The 25300-nt window shown below is 36.9% G+C and overlaps 1 protein-coding gene across 4 annotated transcripts in view; it reads left to right on the top strand.

Annotated features, from left to right (window-relative positions):
- USP34 (ubiquitin specific peptidase 34) overlaps positions 1–25300 on the top strand; it is a 247719-nt gene that overhangs the window by 53935 nt on the left and 168484 nt on the right. For 3 of the 4 annotated variants that reach the window (XM_045077883.1, XM_045077882.1, XM_045077881.1), the window contains exons 3-6: positions 4476–4896; positions 11612–11662; positions 11822–11971; positions 23838–23905. In XM_045077883.1, the coding sequence (XP_044933818.1) occupies positions 4476–4896; positions 11612–11662; positions 11822–11971; positions 23838–23905 (690 nt within the window). The remainder of the gene's footprint in view (positions 1–4475; positions 4897–11611; positions 11663–11821; positions 11972–23837; positions 23906–25300) is intronic. The other variant, XM_045077884.1, reaches the window with a different exon arrangement.

Raw genomic sequence — 25300 nt, 5'->3', positions numbered from 1 at the left:
TGAATGCATTTTTTAAAATGGTATTCTATTCTTGTTTCAGTAATCCAGAATCTTTTTTGACTCTAAGGTTGTAAATTGATTAAAACCTTTTTTCTTTCGGCATTTTATTTATTTTCTCTGAATTTCCTTTTACCATTTGTTTTGATCTGCCTTTGGCAGTGCAGCTTTCCTTGCAAGTCTTACTGGTTATCCTTTCATAGTTAAGAGATGGACACTGAAAGATGGATTGGAACTTCTGCGTGGGTAGGAGTATCTGAGGTATTGGTCTACACTGTAGGATGGTAAAGTGGTGAGCTAGCTTCATTACTATCGGTAAATGGGCTTTTCTCATAGATACTCATATTCTCTAAGAAAAATAAGTCTTTGGGCTTGAGTTATCTAGTCTGGTTGATAGGCAGGGAAGGTTAGTTGGGGAGGTTCATTCAGTCGTAGTATCACTTAGTTTTCTTTTGTTTCTTATATTATCCCTGACTTCTTTAACATCTGGTGTTCCTGGGTTTATCTTGTTCATTTTATGTACAAAAAACTTCTTGTTTCCCTGAGACAAGTAGGAATAGTAAGTATTGTGGTTGTTTGGTTTGAGAATCTACAGGTTTTAACTGTACCTTTCATTTAGTCCTGTTTTCTGCCTATGCTTCATCTCTGCCTTTAGATGAATCTGATGCTCTTTATTGCTGAGCCTTTTCAGTGTTCTGTAGGGTGGATATTTTTGTTGATAAATCCTTCCGTGACCCTTCCAAATTTATTTCATTTGCTCTAAGTCATGTACTGTTCCTCCCTTTTCTGTTGTTTAAAATGTGTTACTACTTCTTATCTGTTCTTCCATTCTCTCTTTCCTTATGGAGTTAAGCATCTTTTTTTCTTTTAGTGTATTTGTAGTGGTTTTTTAAATAGACCAGAAATAAACTTACGTATAAAATCAAGCTGGGCTTAACTGAAAGTGATGTTTATTTATTTAAAAACACTTTCTCCTCCTGCATTGTGGGTAGGGATATAGAGAGAAATGCTGTATTGAGAGTTCAAATACCTAGACTTTTCAGAATGGAGTGTCATATAATAAAGTGTAACTTACATAATTATTTAAAAATGTGTGTATTTGTGTATCTTCACTTAGACTCTCAGCTCTCTTTGAATTTGTATATTTTGGATCTGTAAGGACCTAGATTCAGTTCTGTGTTAATTTCTGAATATATAACTTTTGTCTTTTTTTTTTTTTTTTTTAGATTTTATTTATTTGACACACAGAGAGCACAAGCATGGGGAATGGCAGGCAGAGAGAGAGGAAGACTCCCTATGGAGTAAGGAGCCCGATGTGGGATTTGATCCTAGGACCCTGGGATCATGAGCTGAGCAGAAGGCAGATGTTTAACTGACTGAGCCACCCCTATAATTTTGGTCTTTTTATTTTATTTTTTATTTTTTTAAATTTTTTAAAAGATTTTATTTATTTATTTGACAGAGAGAGATCACAAGTAGGCAGAGAGGCAGGCAGAGAGAGAGAGGAGGAAGCAGGCTCCCTGCTGAGCAGAGAGCCTGATGCGGGACTCGATCCCAGGACCCTGAGATCATGACCTGAGCCGAAGGCAGCGGCTTAACCCACTGAGCCACCCAGGCGCCCAATTTTGGTCTTTTTAAAATTAGTTTCCTAGTCAGTTAAATGCCGCCATTGCCTGCCAATGAATTTTTTTTTCCTGTCAGTGAATTTTTAAAGTAAATTTGATTGGCTCTTTGACTTTCTTAATCCAAATCTGACTTCAGGGTGTTTTTTGGAAGGAACTAAGATTTTTTTTTTCACTAAAGAAAGATACTCCAAGGGCTTCTGGGTGGCTTAGTCAGTTAAGTGGCAAACTTTGGCTCAGATCATGATCCCAGGGTCCTGGAATCAAGGTGTGCATCGGGCTCCCTGCTCAATGGGTAGACTGCTTTTCCCTCTCCACCGCTTGTGCTGTCCCCTATGCTCTATCTCCCTCTCTCCCAAATAAATAAATCTTTAAAAAAAGATACTCAAGAGATGCCTGGGTGGCTCAGTTGGTTAACATCACCTTTGGCTCAGGTCATGATCCCAGAGTCCTGGGATCAAGTCCCACTTCTGGCTCCTTGCTCAGCAGGGAGTCTGCTTCTCGCTCTTCCTGTTCTGCCTGCAGCTCTCTTTGCTCCTGCTCTCTCTGACAAATAAATAAATAATCTTTATTAAAAAAAGGTAAATCTTAAAAAAAAAAAAGATACTTAGATGTTTAGTCCTTCACTCTGAGCTTGGTTTTTCTTGAATCTAAAGAGAAACTGTTTATAAGAAAAACTTCAGGAGTACTGTTAATTTTATTCTTGTAGAAATTGTGGTAATACAGAACTTTAAAAGTTCTTAGAGGTAAAATTTCCTTTCATTTTGTCACTGAGAAGACAGACCTGTATTATTTATCTATTTCTGTGTAACCTGTTACTCAAAAAGTAGATCTTAAAACAGCAATAAACATTGTCCTCAGAGTTTTTATGGACAGGAATTTGGTAGTGGTTTTGCTGGTTGGTTCTGGCCTGGATTCTTCAGGAGGTTGCAGTCAGGTGCCTTGGTGGCTCAGTCAGTTGGGCGTCTGCCTTTGGCTCAGGTCATGATCCTGGGGACCTGGGATAGAGCCCTGCATCGGGCTCTCTGCTTGGCGGGGGGCCTGCTTCTCCCTCTCCCTCTACCTGCTGCTCCCCCTGCTTGTGCTCTCTCTGTCAAATAAATAAAATCTTTAAAAAAAGGGGGGGGTTGTGTCAAGTTCTTGGCCAGGTTGTTGTTATCTCAAGCCTTATGTGAGGTTTGGAGGGCCTGCTTCCAAGTTGGCTCACTTAACTTGGCTGGCAAGTTGGGTGTTCGTTGTTTATGGGACCAGTGCTCAGTTTTTTCACCTGTGGACTACAGCATGGGCTCCTTGACTATTTTACAACATGATGACTGGCTTCCCTCAGAGCAAGTGATCCAGAAGAGAGCAAGGCTGAGGGGCAGTGTCTCTTATGACCTAGTTTCAGATGTCACACAGTCATTTCTGCCACATTCCATTCATTAGATGTTGGTCATTAAGTCTGTTCCACATTCACTGGGCTTCCCTTTCTAAAGGGAAGAATATTCAAGAATTTATGGCTGTACTTCACATCTGCCACACTTGGAGAGATGAAATTACGTCTACATGGTAATATAGGGAGTGGTGCTCTGTTTGGACTACCATATAGATGATTTGATTTGATAATATAACTCAGTACAAATTGTAAGTAAAAGTTTACTCTCGTCCATCATTGGCTACAGTTATTCTTTTTTTTTTCCCCTAAAGATTTTATTTGAGAATGTGATCATGTGTGCAAGAGAGCACAAGTTGGGGTTGGGGGAGAGGTGAAAGTGTTGAGGGGAAGGGAGAACCAGGCTCCACTCTGATCAGGGAGCCCACCATGGGGCTTGATACCAGATCCCCATCCCCGAGATCATGACCTGACCTGAAAGCAGACATTCAACCGACTGAGCCACCCAGGTACTCCTGTATGTAGTTAATCTTATAATTTGGTACTTGAGTATCATTTATTTGATTTACCCGACTCTTACTATTCAGTATTGCCAGGCGTTATGCTAACTGAACATATCTAAGAGAACTAGATTTGTTTGTAATAATTACTGACTGTTACTGTATTTTTATATGTATATATATGTACATACATACATGCATACACACACACACGTATGCATACCCTAAAGGTTGTTGAGTGTGTGTGTTATTTCTGAATGCCCTTAATCAACCATAGTGTAGGGATGTCCTTCCGAAGTTAGCCTTCTAGGAAATTATTATTATTGTTAAGATTTATTTATTTACTTTAGAGAGAGGGCATGAACGAGTGGGGAGAGGGGCGGAAGGAGAGAGAATCCTGAAGTATACACCCTGCTGAGCATGGGCCAGTTGCAGGGCTTAATCCCAGAACCCTGAGACCATGATCTGAGCTGAAATCAAGAGCCAGCCACTCAACCATCGCAGCCACCCAGGCGCCCTTTCTCAAGCAAATTATTAATGTTAAAATGCAGCCTTTTTATTAGTTAACTACAAATCCCTTTGTGTAAAATAAATTAGCTTTACTAATAAGGTTTTTATTTTAGCCAGTTTCCTCATATTTGATAGTCATGTATTTAGTATTCAGTACTTAGAGAGGCAAAGATATATGCTACAGTTCTTGTTTTTAAATAGTTCTTTGTGTAGAAGGGCAGATAAATATACATATAAAATTGAAAACTGTAATTGTCATCCTAATATGATGACTTTTTACTACCGAAAGTACCAATTTTTGGTGGGATACTATCTTTATAAATTACTGTTGTGCTACCCTGTCAGGAGGAAGTAAAAACCAGGGCGGGGGAGTACTTTAGTATTTGCTTATTATTATTTTTTTAATATTAAAATACGTAATGGTTATCTCTCTAGAAAGTATTAATTTATTGAAAAATTTTCTTTCTCTTACAGGCAGTGTCTATGCTGCTTCAAGGAATATAAGCATTTGGAGATTTTTAACCAAGTAGTGTGTGCACTAATTAACTTAGTGATTGCCCAAGTTCAAGTACTCCGGGACCAGCTTTGTAAACATTGTACTGCTATTAACATAGATTCCACGTGGCAAGATGAGACTAATCAAGTGGAAGAACCACTGAATATAGAAAGGGAGTGTAAAGAAGGAAGTACAGAAAGACAAAAATCAATAGAAAAAAAATCAAACTCTACAAGAATTTGTAATCTGACTGAAGAGGAATCTTCAAAGAGTTGTGATCCTTTTAGCTTATGGAGTACAGATGAGAAGGAAAAACTCTTACTATGTGTGGCAAAAATTTTTCAAATTCAGTTTCCTTTATATACTGCCTACAAGCATAATACTCATCCTACTATAGAGGTACGTAAACATAAATATTGTGAATGTAACACCAAGTTACCATTATGTTGACAGTTTCTCACTTAAGAAATATGCAGAGTAGTTGTTGATGGAAAACTTAGAAAAATCACGGTGATTAGGAAAAGTATTCCAGTTCTCTCTAAACCATTTCTGCAGCATCTTGGGTCGAACATTTGCTTAACATAGTCCTGTTAGGGAAAGATTTACACATTGAACTCATAAAAGTTAAACTGTTAGTGATCTAAACATTGTGCCAATATACATCTATGTTCTACTTACTATGACATTTTCAGAAAGTAGTAACTGAGGAATAGAAGATGATTGTGGAATTTTGAATTTCATTCTCAGAAACATTGGTAACAGAATTTGGAATTCCTTTCATTAAGAAAACTTAACAAATATTCCTTAATTAATAGTTTTAAGTGATAGTACTGTCTTTTATAAATGAAGATGCGTGATTCATTCCATTAGTGATATATTTTTTTAAATTTTAAAAATTTTAGAAAAATTTTTTTGTTTATTTATTTGACAGAGAGAACACAAGTAGGCAGATCACAGACAGAGAGAGGAGGAAGCAGGCTCCCCGTGGAGCAGAGAGCCTGATGTGGGGCTTGATCCAAGGACCCTGAGATCATGACCTGAGCTGAAGGCAGGGGCTTAACCCTCTGAGCCACCCACGTGCCCCCATTAGTGATATTTTTACAACTTTTCCAGGAGCTTAGAAACCTACCTTAGGTTTATTTAGATAATGGCATTGCTTTGTACACATCGTGGCACTCAAGACAGTTATAGGATAATGTATTATGTAAGTGGGATATATATGAAACAAGAGAGATTTCTTACTTCTTATGATTCTCTGAGTTGTCTGGGCAATTCTTCTGTTGGTTTTATGTGGCCTCATGTAGACAATTGTATTTACTTTTTTTTAAAGTTGGAAGACTTTGAAGGTCCAGCGTGGTGTCACATGTCTGACACTTGGTGCTGGGTGTTGTCTAAGGCTCTTGGATTTTCTCCATATGGCCTCTCATTCTCCACAGTTGATTGGCTTCTTTACATAGTAGTCTTAGCATTGATCCAGGAAGATGAATGTGTAAGCTGTAAGGCTTCTTGAGGTCTAGCCTCTGAAACAAAGACACAGTATAAATTCTCCCACATTCTCTTGGTTGAAATAATTAACAAGGGCAGCCTAGATTCAAAGGGGTATGAAGTACACTTCATCTCTGGAGGGTGGGAGAGGCAGCATTTCATTTAAACTTGAACATATCTACCACATGCTTTAAAAAAAAAAAAAGTCTGCCTATTTTCTCTGACTTATTTGTTCTATAACCTTCATACTGACTTCTTTAAACGTCTTTCTTCATCTTAAAAAAAAAAAAAACCAAAAAACCAAAACAGTCTTTTACTGAAAGTGCTCTCACATTGAATTGAGACTACTTAAAAACATAGCCCAGGAGGTAAGTATTTTCCTTACTGGAATTCTGCATAAGAATATTTTAAATCAGATTGTATTCTGCCTTCTAGAATTCTTAGTCTGTGATTTTTCTCCTTATAGAATCTTCTAATGAATCTTACATAGATTGAGTAAACATCCTAAAAAAAATGTCAGCTCAGAATCCTTTTTCAACAAATGGGATCTGTTTGTACAAACTGGTGAAATTGAATCTCAGTGCCACATGAATAGTGTTTTTAATGACTAAATTGGTAATTGAAATAAGCAAAAAATAGATCAGTTAGGGACTCAGATATGTGAAATTCATGCAGTTTCTTCATAAAGTTAAGTTTTTCTAGTTAAGAATCTCCTAACAGTAGAACCATGGCTATACCAAATCTGCTGTTTTCTTTCTAAAATCAGTTTGCCCACCAGTTTGCCATTTTAAAAAATCATTAGAAAAAAAAATGTCCAAATGTAAGCATAGTCACACTGCCCTACTTTCTCTTTTGAAATAAAGTGCCTCATTATTACTGTTCTTGAGGATCATTCCATGTGACTAGTTGGCTTTCAGATAAAATTCTAATAAAAAACAACCTTAGATATAATGTAACATAGTGTTAAACAGAATTCTCTCCTTAATACAGAATTTGTGTGTTTCTGTAATACTCTGTTCATAATATAGCTCTTTCCTGGGTTTCTAGTTAAGTTAGTAATGATTTGTTGCAAATACTTCAAAAATTTGTAGTTTCTAGTGGCCATGTGGTTAAATGGTAACAGTCCTGTTTAACTTTCATATTAATTTGATTTTGACTTTTCTAAAGAGGCACAAACTGGCTAAGACCATGTATTTATTTATTTTTTTAAAAGATTTTTATTTTAGGGGCGCCTGGGTGGCTCAGTTGTTAAGTGGCTGTCTTTCCCTCAGGTCATGATCCCAGGGTTCTGGGATAGAGCCCTACATTGGTCTCTCTGCTCAGGGGAAGCCTACTTCTCCCTCTCCCTCTCGTACTCCCCCTGCTTGCTTTCCTTCTCTAACTGTGTCTCTCTTTGTCAAGTAATTAAATAAAATCTTTCAAGAAATTATTTGTGAGATGGAGCACAAGCAGGGGGAGTGGCAGGCTGAGGAAGAAGCAGGCTCCCCACTAAGCAAGGAGCCCCCTGTGGGGCTTGATCCCAGGATTCTGGGATCATGCCTGAGCTGAAGGCAGACATTTAATGGACTGAGCCACCGAGGAATCCCTGGCTAAGACTCTTCAGAAGATGATTCAGTACTCATGTGATAGTATTTAGATAGCTGTGTCTTTAGAATTTAGTCAGCCATCTTAGTTTATATACGAGGGAACTGGCTTTTTTTTTTTCTTTTTTAAGGTTTATTTTCTTCAGTAATCTCTATATCCGATGTGGGACTTGAACTAATGACCCCATGGTCAAGAATTGTATGCTCTTCTGACTGAGCTAGCCAGGTGCCCCAAGAAGGAACTGGCTTAGACAGGTTAAAAGTTCTGGTCGGGTTCGCACAGCATATTGCTGAAAGAGTTGTAGAATTCAGTTCATTCTGTTACACTGCTTCTCAATCACTTAATCGCTGTAGCTATTGTATCCATTGCTAGGAGAAGATAGAACTCAGAGCCTCTCCTCCCCATCCCTTCCTGTCTGTATCCTTCTTCCTTTTCTATCAAAGTTGATAGTATTTTAAAAGATGTAATTAGAAATATTTATTCAGGTTGAATCTTTTTTGGAGGGCAGGGAGCTATTGCATTTTTTTTTTTTTGCATTCTTTTCTTAGTCCTGAATCATTGTGTAATTCTATGTGTTGCCCTAGTATTTTAAGTTTTCATTCTAAGTAAAGTAAAATGAGTGTAATAATTAAAGAGGAGAAACCACTGTGCTTGTTAAGTGTGTGTGTAATATGGTTGGGTCCTTCGTCGATCTTTTTCCTCCCTTTCTTTCTCCTTCTTCTGTGAGGAAGTTCCCTTGCCTTATATAGGGCATAACAGCCAATCACAGGGGTGTTCACGTGAACAGGGAGTATACAGCCAATCACAGGGCTGTTCACATGGAGGTATCTGGGGCTCGCAGGCAGTGGCGGCACACGGTGCTCATGTGACGAGCACGAAGTCACGTGTGGCCAGGGCGGATATTTTTTAGGCTGTCGGTACTGCTCTGGCACCATCTTAGGGGCGTGACCAGTGCCATCTTAGGGGCGTGACCAGTGCCATCTTGGGGGCGTGCCCCCAACAATTCCAAATTTCTGAATCTAGTTTGGTTTTCTCTTTCCACTTTCCACTGACTGTTTTTATTTATCTTTTATTAAATTAAAAATACTTTAAATTCATCCTTTTAATGTATACAATTTAGTAAGTTACAGTATATTCCCACAGTTTTGCAACCTGTCACTACTGTCTAATTCTTATACGGATGACTTTTTTTTTTTTTAAGATTTTATTTATTTGAGAGAGAGAGAGATCACAGGTAGAGAGAGAGAGGGGGAAGTAGGCTCCCTGCTGAACAGAGTGCCCGATATGGGGCTCCATCCCAGGACCCTGAGATTCCCAGGACCCTGAGATTATGACCTGAGCCGAAGGCAGAGGCTTAACCCACTGAGCTACCCAGGTGTCCCCATGACTTTTTTTTTTTTTAAATGATTTTATTTATTTATTTGACAGACAGAGATCACAAGTAGGCAGAGAGGCAGGGAGAGGGAGAAGCAGGCTCCCCACTGAACAGAGAGCCCGATGCAGGGCTCCGTCCCAGGACCCTGGGATCATGACCTGAGCTGAAGGCAGAGGCTTTACCCACTGAGCCACGCAGATGTCCCTGGGATGACTTCTTTTTAAGCAAAAACTGTATTCCTGATCCACTGGTTTTCAGTTTTTCATAGTTTGATCATGGGGCAGCATTTGTTAAATTAGATGTAGAATTACTTTCTGGATATTCATTTATTTATTTTCTCTTTTAAAGTAATAGATTTCTTTTTTACTTCTGGAAATAGAATGGCATTATCTTAATTTAGTAAATGTAAGGTTTTTCCTAAAAAGACAAAAACTGAGCAGATAGGTTTCTTTTTTCTTTTTTTTTTTTTTTTAATTTATTTGCCAGAGATATAGAGAGAGTATACACAAGCAGGCAGAGGCAGCAAGAGAAGCAGGTTCCTTGCCAAGCAAGGAGCCCAATGCGGGACTGGAACCCAATGCGGGACTGGATCCCAGGACACTGGGACCAGGACCCGAGCCGAAGGCAGCAGCCTATCTAACTGAGCCACCCAGGCGTCCCAGCAGATAGGTTTCTTAAGGCCTGTGTAGGGTTCATCTAAAATCAGAACTTTTGAAACAAAAATGATGTTGATTAAGCTTTTAGGGAGGTATCCTACTGTTGTTCCTACTGTTGTATGTAACCTTACCTATAGATCTGTGTTAACTCTTTATGTACTACTTAAAATGAGATTGTAGTGACACCTTTAGGATAATGTTTTCTTGTACCCAGAGTAGGAATAAAAAATGGTAAAACAGTCTTTCTGTGCAATCAGAATAGTTGTAACCAAGTCCATGAGCAACATTTTGCATATCAGAATAGAATTTTGTTATGGTACTTTCTAACTGTGTCCATGATGGGCACTAGAAATTTTGACTGGATTCTAAAATTACAGCATGGTTTACCTGGTCCGTGAATCTGTATTCAGTACCATTGGTGTTCTTACATTCTGGACTTGATGAAGACAAAAGGTTTGATGAGAATAATTTAAAGCTTTTAATTGTGGTCCTGCCAGTGGAAACTCAGGAATAGATTTAGGTTTTTTTTTTTTTTTTAATTTATTTGTCAGAGAGAGCGCGAGCGAGAGCAAGCATAGGCAGATAGAGTGGAAGGCAGAGTCAGAGGGAGAAGCAGGCTCCCTGTGGAGCAAGGAGCCCGATGTGGGACTCGATCCCAGGATGCTGGGATCATGACCTGAGCTGAAGGCAGCTGCTTAACCAACTGAGCCACCCAGGCGTCCCAGGAATAGATTTAGGTTTAGTACGTTTGATTTAACACATGTTTTGACCTGTATTAGGAGTTTTTTGGTTATTTGAAAATGTGAAAGTTTTATATGATGCTCTCAATCATTTGTTTTCAAACTTTACTTCTGCAATAGGACTTAAATAAAGCATTTAACAGCAGTGAATGACAGGTTTCTTTGGCCAAACTTTTTTCAGGTGAAAGTGTCCAGCTTTCTGATTATAAAAGTAACAATTTCAGTGTGACTAAAAATTACAAAATATACAGATATAGACCTTGAACCTGTCTTCTTTCTCCATCTCAAAAAAAACATAGTTAGGAAATTAGTTCAGATTATTTCTGGACACATAAAAAGTAATGAAAATCAGATCGTGTTCATAAATCTTGATTTTTAAAAATGTAAAAATTCTTTTTCTATGCCTGTACATGTGGGTTCACCTTAGTTTTTAAAGGAATAACTTACCATAAAAATCAGTTGCTTAAAGTATATAATTTAATTACTTTTAGCCAATGTGCAGAGTTACATAACCATTACCACATTCCACTTGTAGAACCATTCAGTCATCTCAAAAAGATCCTTCATGGCATTTCACCCTATTTTTGAAAGCTGCGTAAGATGCTGGATGGTTATGCTATAATTTAATTATGCATCCAATGAATGGGTATTTGTTTCTAACTTTGAGGTATTATAATTTCGGGGAGCATCATTAAACATTTTCCAGCACTACCTTTATTAGTTGTTGGGATAAATAACCAGAAGATGGGTCAAAGGGAATGTCCATTTTAAATGTTGATAGATACTGCCAAGTTGTCCTCAAATAGGGTCGTTATCAGTTTCTGTTCTTACCAGCATGAATGAATGAATATGCTTTCAAGTAGTTTAAGTCATATGTATACAAAGCACATTGGGTACTTGGGAGTGTACATCTGGGGAATTCCAGAGCAGGTTTTAGAACCACTTAACTAAGTTATAATCTATTTTTGTAACAGTTATCCCAGTTATTTATAGAAACATTGTTTAAAAAGGCAAAATAATACATAGTACATGGCTTGGAAAGATTTCTTTAGAGAGGCTTAAAATATATTTTAGAACTGAACCTTACTAGTTTCAGTTAGGAATAATGTTATTTATGAGAAACATTTGCAAAACTTATTTCAGGTTTTATAAACTCAGTCTTTAGAATATTGTATTTTTTTATTATAGTTGACACAGAAAATGGTATTTTTTAAAAGAAATTATTATTTTGTAGGGTAAGCTAATTGTGTGGTTTTTTTTTTTTTGTAAATCAGGATATATCAACCCAAGAGAGCAACATACTAGGGGCATTCTGTGATATGAATGTAAGTATTTATGTTTTTCTTATTCTCAGGTTTATGGAAAATTTGCTTTTTTGTTCATACAGGTCTTTGAGTTTATTTTTATATCTCATTGGTATCTTTTCCATGTTGTTAATGAAAATTATTCCTGATGAGTTTTAAATAATTTTTTTTCCCCCTCAGGATGTAGAAGTACCGTTGCATTTGCTTCGTTATGTATGTTTGTTTTGTGGGAAAAATGGCCTTTCTCTCATGAAGGATTGCTTTGAATATGGAACTCCTGAAACATTGCCATTTCTTATAGCACATGCATTTATTACAGTTGTATCTAATGTAAGTATTGTTTGGAATTGGTTTTAATCTTGGGAATAATGTCTAGGATTTTAATAACATGAATTTTATGTCCAAGAAAGGTAGGTTTTGAGTCATTTGGTGCATGTACAATAATTTTTTTCTGAATTATATTTTGAAAAAATTGAGTATAGAAGTCTTTTTAAAAAGGTCTTGTGATAAAAATGGAATTTGTATACCTTTTTTTTGAATTTGTATAAGTTAGTGAATTTAAGTTAAATAAGTAAATTTAGCCATTTACTACTTCTCTTTAAAATATATGATAGGTAGCTATTTACAGAAGTCTTACTTTGATTTTAGTTTTCCTTGTCTGGGATTTTAATTTTCCTTGTCTGGGAAATTTTTGGCTTTTTAGATTTTTAGTTACTTAAAAAGATGGTTAGCTTAGGGTACTACTATAGTGTGCCTGACTTTCCTCTGTAAGACTTCATAAAATTTTTTTGCATTTGTAAAGAGATTAATGATTTTATATGTTGTGAATGTCCATTACTGTGAAGCATAATAGATATGGAAGCAGAGATACTTTTTTTCCCCCCTTGGGCTTCTCAGAGACTGAGATTTTTACGAAATGATTTCTGGCAACCTGTGCTTTCCAACAGCGTTTGTTCCCATTGTGTCTGTGTCATTTTGGTAATTCTTGAACATTTCCAACTTTTTCATTATTCTTATATCTGTTACGGTGATCAGTGATTAGAACTCATTGAAAGCTCATGCAATGGTTAGCAATTTTTAACAATAAGGAATTTTAGGGGCGCCTGGGTGGCTCAGTGGGTTGAAGCCTCTGCCTTTGGCTCAGGTCATGGTCCCAGGGTCCTGGGATCGAGCCCCGCGTCGGGCGCTCTGCTCCGTGTGGGGCCTGCTTCCTCCTCTCTCTGCCTGCCTCTCTGCTTACTTGTGATCTCTCTCTGTTAAATGAATAAATAAAATCTTTAAAAAAGAAAAAAGAAAAAACAAACAAACAAAAAAAAAACAATAAGGAATTTTAATTCAGATTTGTACATTAATTTTAGACCTGCTACTTCACAGTTAATAGACTACAGTATGGTATAAACACAACTTTTATGTGTACTAGGAAACAAAAAAATTAATTTGGCTTGCTTTATTGTGATACTAGCTTTATTGTGGTGGTCAGAACTGAACCTGCAGTATCTCTGAGGTATGACTGTAATGAAATTGAGCACTGTTTCATAGGCATATTCACCATTTGGTTATTGTATGAGAAGTACCTGTTCAGATCTTTTACCTGTTACAAAAAATCACATTGTCTGCTTTTTCCTTACAGATGGGTACAGATTTCTTACCTGTTTTATATACAGATCTTTTGTCTGACACACACATAATTGCTAGTCTCTGCTTTCACACTGTGGTTTGGTTTTCATTACTCTTTAATCTTAATGATTTGTCATTTATCAGAGAAGTCTTTTGTTAAGGTTATGTTTTCATTTGTGGATAAAGTCTTTCTTATCCCAAGATCTTTTTTTTTGTTTTTTTAAAGATTTTATTCGTTTATTTGACAGATCACAAGTAGGCAGAGAGGCAGGCAGAGAGAGAGAGAGGGAAGCAGGCTCCCCGCCGAGCAGAGAACCCGATGCGGGGCTCGATCCCAGGACCCTGAGATCAGGACCTGAGCCGAAGGCAGCGGCTTAACCCACTGAGCCACCCAGGCGGCCCTCTTATCCCAAGATCTTATCCTAAGATCATGAAGTTATTTTCCTGTGTTCTGGAAGTTTTATTGTTTCACATTTTGATTACAGCTCAGTCGCAGCTGATTTTTGTGTATGGTATAAGTGATGAATCAAGATTAATTTTCCTTTTTTTTTTTTTTTAAAAAGATTTATTTGTTTTAGAGAGTGCAGGAGGGGCAGAAGGAGAGGGACAAAGTATCTTTTTTTTTTTTTTTTAAAGATTTTATTTATTTATTTTGAGAGAGAGAGAGACAGTGAGAGAGAACATGAGTGAGGAGAAGGTCCGAGAGAGAAGCAGACTCCCCGTGGAGCTGGGAGCCCGATGCGGGACTCGATCCTGGGACTCCGGGATCATGACCTGAGCCGAAGGGAGTCGTCCAACCAACTGAGCCACCCAGGGGGACAAAGTATCTTAAGAAGACCCTCTGCTGAGCATGGAGCCTGATGTGGGCTCAATCTCAAGACCCTGAGGTCACGACCTGAGTCAAAACCAAGAATTTCACCTAGGAGCCCCTAATTTTTTTTTTCTTAGAAACAAGCATTGATCCTAACACTTTAGCAAAGACAGTCCTTCCTTCATTTCCCAGTACCATTTTGTTATAAATTAGATGTCTTTGTATGTCCATGGGTCTGGGATCTCTAGTATATTACATTGTCTCTGCCCAATAATTAGCTATTTGTACATCGTAATCTTTGGAGACAGCAAGACTTGCCTCTGGGAAAACAAGTTCTACCTTCCTGTCATTCCTCTACTTTTTTAAAAGATATAATTGACATATAATGTTACATTGAAGTATAGAATATAACAAATCAGTATTAATATATATTGTGAAATGTTTGTCACAATAAATCTAATTAACATTCATCTCCATTCATAGTTAACAAAATTCTTTTTTCTTGTCATGAGAACTTCTAAGGATTATTCTTAGCAACTTTCAAATATGCTATTCAGTATTGCTAATTATAGGCAAGATGCTGTCTGTACATTACCTCATCATACCCTGTCATTTTTATTTTTTTAAGATTTTATTTTTTATTTGACAAGAGATCACAAGTAGGGAGAGAGAGAAGCAGAGAGAGAGTGGGGGAAGCAGGCTTCCCCCCCAAGCAGGGAGCCTGATGCTGGGCTCAATCCCAGGACTCTGGAATCATGACCTGAGCCAAAGGCAGAGGCTTTAACCCACTGAGCCACCCAGGCACCCCACCCTGTCATTTTTATTTTTATTATTTTTTTAAAAGTTATTTATTTATTTGACAGAGATCACAAGTAGACAGAGAGATGGGGGAAGCAGGTTCCCTGCTGAGCAGAGAGCCCCATGTGGGGCTCGATGCCAGGACCCTGGGATCATGACCTGAGCTGAAGGCAGAGGCTTTTACCCACTGAGCCACCCAGGCGCTCCATCACCCTGTCATTTTTAAAGAGTTTTTTCTCCTCATGGATCTTTCTATTTAGAATCAATGCCTGATTACTACATATAAACCTTTTGGGTTACCATGATTCTGTAAATCAGTTTGGGGAGAATGGTCATCTCTGCAGTAATGAGTCTCCTTATCTGTAACCATGGTAAATGTGTTTTTATTTACATGTCCTTAAATTTCTCTCCTATTTTTCTGTTTCTGTATAGGTCTTTTGTTTCTTAACAATTTTTATTTTTATTTTTATTTATTTTTTTCTTTGAAGTAGTGGGCTCCATGTCCAGTGTGGGGCTCATGACCCTGAGTTCACAAGTCTCATGCTCTACAGACTGAGCCAGCTAGGCACCCTCAATTATAATTTTTTTTATCATTTTATTTTATTTCATCATGACAAATTCCCACCCTCTATGTCCTTCATCTCCTCACTCTCATCCCTTCTGATAAACATAACTTCTCTATAGTTGAGTCTCTGGTTATGTCTCTTCCCCCCCCTTTTGCTCATTTGTTTTGTTTCTTAAATTCCACAAATGAGTGAGATCGTATGGTATCTTTCTCTGATTTATTTAGTTCAGCATTATACTCTGTAGCTCTCTCGGTGTCATTGAAAATGGCGAAATTTCATTCTTTTTTTTATGGTTAAGTAATATTTCATTCTGTATGTGCCACATCTTTATCCATTCATTTGTCAATGGGTACTTTGGGTGCTTCCATAGTTTGGGTATTGTAAGTAATGCTGCAATAAACATAGGGGTGCAGGGTTGCTGGGGGAGGGGGTAGGGGGAAGGTGGCGGTGTTATGGACATTGGGGGAGGTATGTGCTATGGTGAGTGCTATGAAGTGTGTAAACCTGCTGAGTCACAGACCTGTACCCCTGGGGCTCATAATTGATTATATGCTAATAAGAGAATTAAAAAAATAGGGGTGCATATATTCTTCTGAATTAGTGTTTTCATTTTTTGGGTAAATAGCCAGTTGTGTGATTACTAGGGTAGTTTCTAGTGTGATCCTAGGGTAGTTCTATTTTAATCTGTTGGGGAACCTCCATACTTTCTTCCACAGTAGCTGTACCAGTTTGCATTCCTACCAGCATTTGCATCCTCACCAGCAATTGTTGTTTCTTATGTTTTTGATTTTGGCTATTTTGACAGGTGTCAGTGATATCCCATTATAGTTTTGATTTGTTTTCCTGATGGTGAGTGATGTTGAGCTTTTTTTCATGTGTCTCTTGGCCATCTCTCTGTCTTCTTTGGAGAAATGTCTGTTCATATCTTCTGCCCATTTTTAATTGGATTTTTTTTTGTGTATGTGTGTTGAATTGTATAAGTTCTTTATATATTTTGGATATTAACCCTTTATCAGATATTTCACTTGAAATCGTCTTCTTCCATTTGGTGGGTTGCCTTTTTTAGTTTTGTTGGTTGTTTCCTTTGTTGTGCAGAGACTTTATTTTTATGTAGTCCCAATAGTCATTTTTGCTTTGGTTTCCTTTGCCTTAGGAAATATATGTAGAAAAATGTTGCTATGGCTGATGTCAGAGAAATTACTGCCTGTGCGGTTTTCTAGGATTTTTATGGTTTTCAGGTCTTACATTTAGGTTTTTAATCCACTTTGAGTTTATTTTTGTGTGTGGTGTAAGAAAGTGGTCTAGTTTCATTTTTTTGCATGTAACTGTCCAGTTTTCCTAACACCATTTGTTGAAGAGTCTGTCTTTTCCCCCATTGTATCTTCTTTTCTTCTTTGTGGAAGATAATTGATAGTATAATTCTGGGCTTTCTGTTCTATTCCATTGACTTACTTACCTGTTTTTATGTCTGTGCCATACTGGTTTTTTTTTGGTTTGTTTGTTTTGTTTTTTTTTTTTAAAGATTTTGTTTATTTATTTTAGAGTACACAAGCAAGGGCAGGGCAAAGGGAGAGGGAGGTAGAGAATTCCAGGCAGACTGTGCTGAGTTCAGAGCCTGATGTAGGCCCAGTCTCACTCCTGAGATCATGACCCAACGTGGAAACCAAACAGATGCTCAATAAACTGAGCCACTAGGTGCCCCCAGTATCATGCTATTTTTATTACTACTGGTTGGTAATACAGCTTGAAGTTGTATTACTTGCAATTGTTTTACTTCCAGATTTGTTTTTCTTTTTCAAGATTGCTTTGGCTGTATGAGGTCTTCTGTGGTTCCATACAAATTTTAGGATTGTTTGTTCTAGTTCCATGAAAAATGCTGTTGGTATTTGCGTAGGGATTGTGTTAAATCTGTAGATTGCTCTGGGTAGTATGGACATTTTAACAATACTTGTTCTTCAAACCCATGAGCGTGGCATGTCTTTCCGTTTCTTTGCATGTTTTGAATTTCTTTCATGAGTGTTTTATAGTTTTCAGAGTATAGGTCTTTCATCTTCTTGGTTAAGTGTGTTCCTAGGTATTTAATTATTTTTGGTGCAATTGACATGGGGTTGTTTTCTTGATTTCAATTTCTGCTGATTCATTATTAGTGTATAGAAATGCAGTGGATTTCTGTACGTTGATTTTATGTCTTTTGAATTTACTGGATTCATTTATCAGTTCTAGTCTTTTGGTGGAGCCTTTAGGGTACTGTATATATGGCATCATGTCATCTGCAAATAGTGAAAATTCCATTTCCTCCTTACCAATTTCTATACCCTATTTTTTTTTCCTTTTTCTTGTCTGACTGCTGTGGCTAGGACTTTTTACAAAATGAGTAAAAGTGGTAAGAGTTAACTTCCGTGTCTTGTTCCTGACCTTAGGGGAAAAGCTCTCAAGTTTTTCACCACTCAGTCTGATGTTGGCTGTGGGTTTTTCATATAAGGCCTTTATTATGTTGAGATATGTTCTATGTAGACCTTCTTTGGTGAGGTTTTTTACCATGAATGGATGTTGTACTTTGTCACATGCTTTTTCTGCACTTACTGAGATGATAATGTTTTTTTTCCTTTCTCTTATGGATGTGACAAGTCATGCTGATTTATGAATATTGAGCCATCTTGCATCCTGGGAGTAAATGCCACGTGATTGGTGTTGTATGATTTTTTTTTTTTTAATATTTTGTTGAATTTGGTTTGCTAATAATATTGTTGGGGATATTTGCATCCATATTTATAAGAACTGTTGGCCTCTAGTTCTTTTTTTGTGGTGTCTTTATGAGTTGTTTTTTTTTTTTTTTTAAGATTTTATTTATTTATTTGACAGAGATCACAAGTAGGCAGACAGGCAGGCAGAGAGAGAGGAAGGGAAGCAGTCTCCCTGTCAAGCAGAGAGCCCAATGCGGTGCTTGATCCCAGGACCCTGGGATCATGACCTGAGTGAGCCTAAGGCAGAGGCTTTAACCCACTGAGCCACCCAGGCACCCCTTTTATCCGGTTTTAATCTCAAGGTGATACCGGTCTCCTAGAATGAATTTGGAAGTTTTCCTTCCTCTTCTGTTTTGTGGAATAGTTTAAGAAGAATAAGTATTAATTCTTTAAATGGTTGGTAGAAATATCTGTGAAGCCATCTCATCATGGAATTGTTTTATTACAGATTCAATTTCATTGTTGGTAATTAAGTCTTCAAATTTTCTATTTATTTCTGCTTTAGTTTTGGTAGGTTATATGTTTCTAGGAATTTATGCATTTGTTCACAGTTATTCAATTTGTTGGCAAAAAAGTTTTCGTAGTATTCTGTTAAAATTGTATTTCTGTGGTGTTGGTGGTTATTTATTCTCTTTCATTAGTAATTTTGTTTCTTTAGGTCCTCTTTTTTTTTAGGAGTCATTGTAGAGGTTTATCACTTTTGCGATAAAAGAACCAGCTTTTGGTTTTCTCTGTTCTGTTGTTTCTTTTTAGCTTGCATTTCATTTATTTCTGCTCTGATCTTTTTTATTTCTTTTCCTGGGTTTGGATTTTGTTTTTTCTTTATCTAGCTCCTTTAGGTGTAGTTATGTTGTTTGAGATTGTTCAGACTTCTTGAGGTAGGTGTATATTGCTCTACACTTCCCTCTTTAAGATTTTTAATAAAAAAATTTATTTTTTAAAAACTATTATTATTTTTTTAAAGATCTTAATTTTTTCAGAGAGAGTGAGAAAGGAAGTATGAGCTGGTGGAGGAGCAGAGAGAGAGAGAGAAACAGATTCCCTGCTGGGCAGGGAGCCCAATGTGGGGTTTGATCTCAGGACCCTGGGATCATGACCCAAGCTGAAGGCAGATGCTTAACTGATGCGAGCCATCCAGGTGCCCTATAAGCTTTTAATTTTTAAGTAATCACTATATTCAAAATGGGGTTTGAACCCATACCCTGAGATTACAGTTGTATGCTCCACTGACTGAACCAGCCGAGTGCCCCTATACACCCCTCTCTTAGAACCAGTTTTGCTGTATCCTAAAGATTTTGGACTATTGTGTTTTCATTTTCATTTGTTTCTGTGTAATTTTTTATTTTTTCTCTGATTTTTTTTTCATTGATTGTTTTAAAGATTTCATTTATTTATTGACACAGAGTGAGAGTGAGTGAGTGCACACAAGCAGGGGTAGTGGGAGAGGGAGAACAGGCTTTGGAGCAGGGAGCCCAACACGGGGTTTGATCCCAGGATCCCAGAATCATGACATGAGCCAAAGGTGGACACTTAACCCACTGAGCCACCCAGGCACTCCCGTTCATTATTTAGTAGCATGTTATTTAACCTTCATGTATTTGTGTCCTTTCCAGAGTTTTTCCTGTGGTTGATTTCTAGTTTCATAGCAATGTGGTTAGAAAAGATGTATAGCATGACTTTGATTATTTTTAATTTTTTGAGATTTGGTTTTTGGCCTAGTATATGTTTTAGAGAATGTTCATGTGCACTTGAAAAGAATGTGCATTCTGTTTTAGGATAGGATGTTCTGAAAATGTCTGTTAAATCCATGTCCAGTGTGTCATTCAAAGCCACTGTATGATTGTTGATTTTCTGTTTGGATGTAAGTGGAGTGTTAAAGTCCCCTGCTACTATTAAATTACTACTCATTGGTGTTCTTTCATTGTTTGTTGGCTTTAGTGATATATCTGGATTCCTTTCACTTTATTGTTTGCATATTACTGGTTTTCGATTCATGGTTGCCCTTAGGTTTGTATATAACACCTTCTGCATATAGCAGACTGTATCAAGTTGGTGGTCACTTGAGTCTTTTTTAAAGATTTATTTATTTTAGTGAGATAGAGCACTGAGTATGAGTGGGGAAGGGGCATAGGGAGAGAATCCTCAAGCAGACTCCCCACTGAGTGATGGGCTTGATCCCACAACCCATGAGATCACAACCTGAGTTGACACCAAGAGTCAGAGAGCCAACCGAATGAGCCACCCAGGTGCCCCTTAAGTTTATTTTAATGGTTGTATTTTTTTAAATTTTAGTTTCCATTATAGTTAACATATAATGTTACTAGTTTCCGCTTAAGTTTAAATCTCTTCTTTACCCTTCTGTCAACGTTTTAGGTATATGGTGTCATATTTTTGAGGTATATAACATTGTCCTTGGACAAGTCCATATGTTTTGCTATGCTTAACATAAGTGTAGCTGCCGTCTCTCACCATGCTACAACCCCAGTATCATATGATTGACTATTTTCCTTATGCTGTATCTTTTATCCTTGTGACTTACTCATTCCATAAATGAAAGCCTGTATTTACGACTACTCTTACCCTATTTTGTCCATCACCCCACTTCCCTCCCCTTTGGCAACCACCAGCACTCTGTATTTATGGGTCTGTTTCTGCTTTTCATTAGCTTTTATATTTATTGTTTTATTATTAGCATTATTAGTTTTGATATTCATTGTTTTGATATTTATTTTTTTTAAGCTTTTTTTTTTTATTTGACAGAGAGATCACAAGTAGGCAGAAAGAGGCAGGCAGAGAGAGAGGAGGAAGCAGACTCCCTACTGAGCAGAGAGCCCAATGCGGGGCTCAATCTCAGGACTCTGAGATTGTGACTTGAGCCGAAGGCAGAGGCTTAACCCACTGAGCCACCCAGGTGCCCCTGTTTTGATAAGTAGATTCCATGTGTAAGTGAAATCATGAGGTATTTTTCTTCCTCTGTCTTATGTCACTTAGGATAATACTCTGTAGGTCCATTAATGTTACTGCTTTTGGGAAGATCCCATTCTTTCTTATGGCTGAGTAATATTTTATTGTGTATGCATGTATATATGTGTAGAATTAATTTTTTGAGGAGCCTCCATACTGCTTTCCACAGTGGCTGCACAGATTAAAGTCCCACCATCATTTTTCCCACCCTCACCAACACTTAATTGATCTTTTTGATTCTCACCATTCTGACAAGTATAAGGTTAATAACTCATTGTGGTTTTGATTTGCATTTCCCTGATGAGTAATGATGTTGAGCAATGTCTGTTTGGGCCCTCTGCCCATTTTTTTTTTTTTTTTTTTTTTTAAAGATTTATTTATTTATTTATTTGACAGAGATCACAAGTAGGCAGAGAGGCAGGCAGAGAGAGAGAGAGGAGGAAGCAGGCTCCCTGCTGAGCAGAGAGCCCGATGCGGGACTCGATCCCAGGACCCTGAGATCATGACCTGAGCCGAAGGCAGCGGCTTAACCCACTGAGCCACCCAGGCGCCCCCCTCTGCCCATTTTTAATCAGATTTTTTTTGTGTGTTGTATAAGTTCTTTATAAATTTTGGATATTAACAAATATCAGGTATGCCATTTGCAAATATATTCTTCCATTTAGTAGGTTGTCTTTTAGTTTTGTTGGTTTCCTTTGCTATGTAAAAGCTTCTTATTTTAGTGTAATCAGAATAGTTTATTTTTGCTTTTTTATTTGCCTAAGGAATCATATCTAGAAAAATATTGCTGAGGTTGATGTTCAAGGGATGCCTGTGTTTTGTTTTTTTTGAGAAGTTTTAGATTTCACATTTAGTTTTTTAATCCAGTATGAATTTGTTTTTGTGTATGGTGTGAGAAAGTGGCCCATTGTCATTCTTCTGCATGTGGCTGTCCAGTTGTCACAACACTGTTTATTGATGAGACTTGTTTTTTCCTCATTGTATGTTCTTGCTGCTTTTATTGTGGATTAATTGACCATATATTCATGCGTTCAATTCTGCATTCTCTGTTGTCTTCCATTGATCTATGTGTTTGTTTTTGTGCCAGTATTACACTGTTTTGATTTCTAGAGTTTTGTAATAGAACTTTAAGTTTGGAATTGTGATGCCTCCTGCTTTCCTTTTCTTTTTAAAGATTTTTCTGGCTATTTGGGGTGTTTTGTGGTTCTGTACAAATTTCAGAATTATTTCTTCTGGTTCTGTGAGAAATGCTGTTGGTATTTGGATAGGGATTGAATTGGATTTGTAGATTGCTTATGACCATTTCGTTGGTATTAATTCCGTCTTCCAATTTATGAATGTGGACTCTTTCTTATTTGTGTCATTTTCAGTTTCTTTCATTAGTGTTTCATCGTTTTCAGAGTATAGGTCTTTTAGCTCCTTGGTTACGTTTATTCCTAGGTATTTATTATTTTTGGTGCAGTTATAAATGGCTTTTTAATAAAATTTATTTTTCTGCTGCTTTGTTAAGTGATACTGATTTTAATGCTTCATTTTTTTATTTTATTTATTTTATTTTTTTTTTTTTAAAGATTTTATTTATTTATTTGAGCCAAAGGCAGAGGCTTAACCCACTGAGCCACCCAGGCACCCTTAATGCTTCATTTTTAAAGATTTTATTTATTTATCCATTTGACAGAGAGAGAGAGATCACAAGTAGGCAGAGAGGCAGGCATAGGGGGAGGGGGGAAGCAGGTTCTCTGCTGAGTAGAGAGCCCAATGCGGGGCTCGATCGCAGGACTCTGAGATCTTGACCTGAACCAAAGGTAGAGGCTTAACCCACTGAGCCATCCAGGCTCCCAGTGCTTCATTTTTAGTTTAACGACTTAGTTTTTTTGTACTGTTTAGGACCTTCTGATCAATATGAATTAAAGTTGTTCTTGTTGTATTCTGAATTTTAGAAGGAGAAGTTTTAACATTAGACTATTAGTATAGTGTTTGCTGTAAAACTTACATAGGTATTTTTGATTAGAGTGGAGCCATACATTTTTTATTTACAAATTTGTTTCTGTGTCCTTGCCTTTGGTAAGACTTAGTATTATAACTTGTTATTTGATAATTTGTGTAGGATCTTTGTTCTTACCTGATACTTAAGCCATTATTTATGAGACTAAAACTGTGAAGTAAGCATATTTTGAAAAAATTATAATTCTTAGGTTAGTACTTAAGAGTTTAATTCAGTAAATTGTTGATACTATAATCTATAAAATAGATTTCCTTTAGTTGGATATTGAAATGACTAGAAATCACAGGTAATTTGGTATTTTTTAGAAGGGAGAAATTTTTTTATTAAAAACTAAGGTGATTTATTAAAAAGCTAATTTAACACTATGGTACTTGTGTTGCTTTCATAGGAAGAGGTATAGAGTATCCTGTAGTAAGATGATATTACCAGGATAGGTAGATAGTACTCCCTTTTGAGCAAGAAGGTAACATTTGTGAGATTGATACTATGTATATTTCAAAATGTATATAGGTTACTCACCTGATTTGTGTGTAATCCTGTTTTTTAGTTTATTCTTTTTAAAATATGTAAAAATGTATATAGTTTTAAAACCAACAAAATATTTAGTGTTCTTGTTTGTAGTTACAGTAATGTGTATTATGTGTATTTCACATAATCATTATACATTAATGTCATATTTGTTTCTTTATAGATTAGAATATGGCTACATATCCCTGCTGTCATGCAGCACATTATCCCTTTTAGGACCTATGTTATTAGGTAAGTTTATAAAATCTTTTCCTCTTGATTAACAATGTACTACATTTAAATAGTTCTTAACATAGTGTAGAATTATGTTGTTAGAAAGTCTCTTGTACTGTACTCATGTCCTCTAGAGAACATTTTAATTGACAGTTTGGTGTATAATATTTTTTATGCTCACGTAGGCTCATATTTAATGTTCACTTTTAAGCAATTTATGTTGGACTTTTTTTCTTAAAGATTTGTTTGTTTGTTTGTTTGTTTTTTAAGTAATACTTACACCCAGCATGGGGCTCAAACTCAAAACCACTACCTAGATCAAGAGTTGTATGTTCCAGCAACTGAACCAGCCAGATTCTTCTGGACCTTTTTTTTTTTTCCTTTTACATGAATGTATAAAGAGGTTCACAGTGTTTACATGGCAGTCGACCTTATGCAGTCAACAAAGATATACAAGGATATTATGTTCTAGGCATTGGGGATATAGCAGAGAAGAAAAGATTTCTCTTTTTGAGCAGACTCTGTACAGGAATATAGGATGTAAGCTTTGAAGTTGGAAAGAATATGACATTAAAGAAAGTAGAAGCAGACTGTTGTGGAATATAATGTGTAGGGAGGAATAATTATGATAAGAGATTGGATAAGCAAGGGCAGGTTATTTTGGACGTTAAAGCCATTATAAAGAGTTTGGATTTAATTTTAGCAAAGGGATTCTATTCAATGCTTTTCAGCAGGTGAGTCATGATGATTTTTAGCAGATGACTTCAGCTTTTAAATGTATCATAAATTGTAGGATTGTCAAGAGTAGGAGCTGGGAGACCAGTTGAAAGGTTAGCTTAGTAGTCCTTGAAAGGAATGATGGTATGATGGTTACTGGTGCAAGGAAGGTGATTTTGAAAATTGAATTGATATAAGTGAAAATAAAGTGAATAGGATTGGTGATTCTGGGATTTAAAGGGGTGGGCCTCACTTAAGCGCCCCACCTCAATTTCTCTTTTGTGCTGTATCATTAACGGAGATGTGAAAGATGTGAAAGACTGATCAGGAGAACTGATCAGAACTTTGAGACTTAATTTTGAGATGCCTGTGGAACATTTAAGTGGCACTGGTGAATTGGGAGTATAAGCATATAATTAAGAACAGTACCATTAATTGAGTTATCGGTATAAGGACAGCAGTTATTAAACACTTCATGGAAGTGAGTGAGAGATTATCTGGGTAGAGAGTCTAGAAGGTGAATAGAAGTATGTTGAGGATGGAACCTTTGTATCAGTTTGCTTTTGCTTAGTAAGAAAACCACCCCCAAATCTTAGTGACTTAAAATAACAGCCATTTATTATTTCTCACAGTTCTTGGGCTTACTAGTTCTTTTGTTTTGGGCTGACATGGCTGGAACTGCATTCTCTAAAGATA

This window comes from Mustela putorius, unplaced genomic scaffold (assembly GCF_011764305.1).
Source record: "Mustela putorius furo isolate JIRA1106 unplaced genomic scaffold, ASM1176430v1.1 tig00000224_pilon_pilon_pilon, whole genome shotgun sequence".
NCBI lineage: Eukaryota > Metazoa > Chordata > Mammalia > Carnivora > Mustelidae > Mustela > Mustela putorius.
This window is presented reverse-complemented; position numbering and strand designations above follow the sequence as displayed.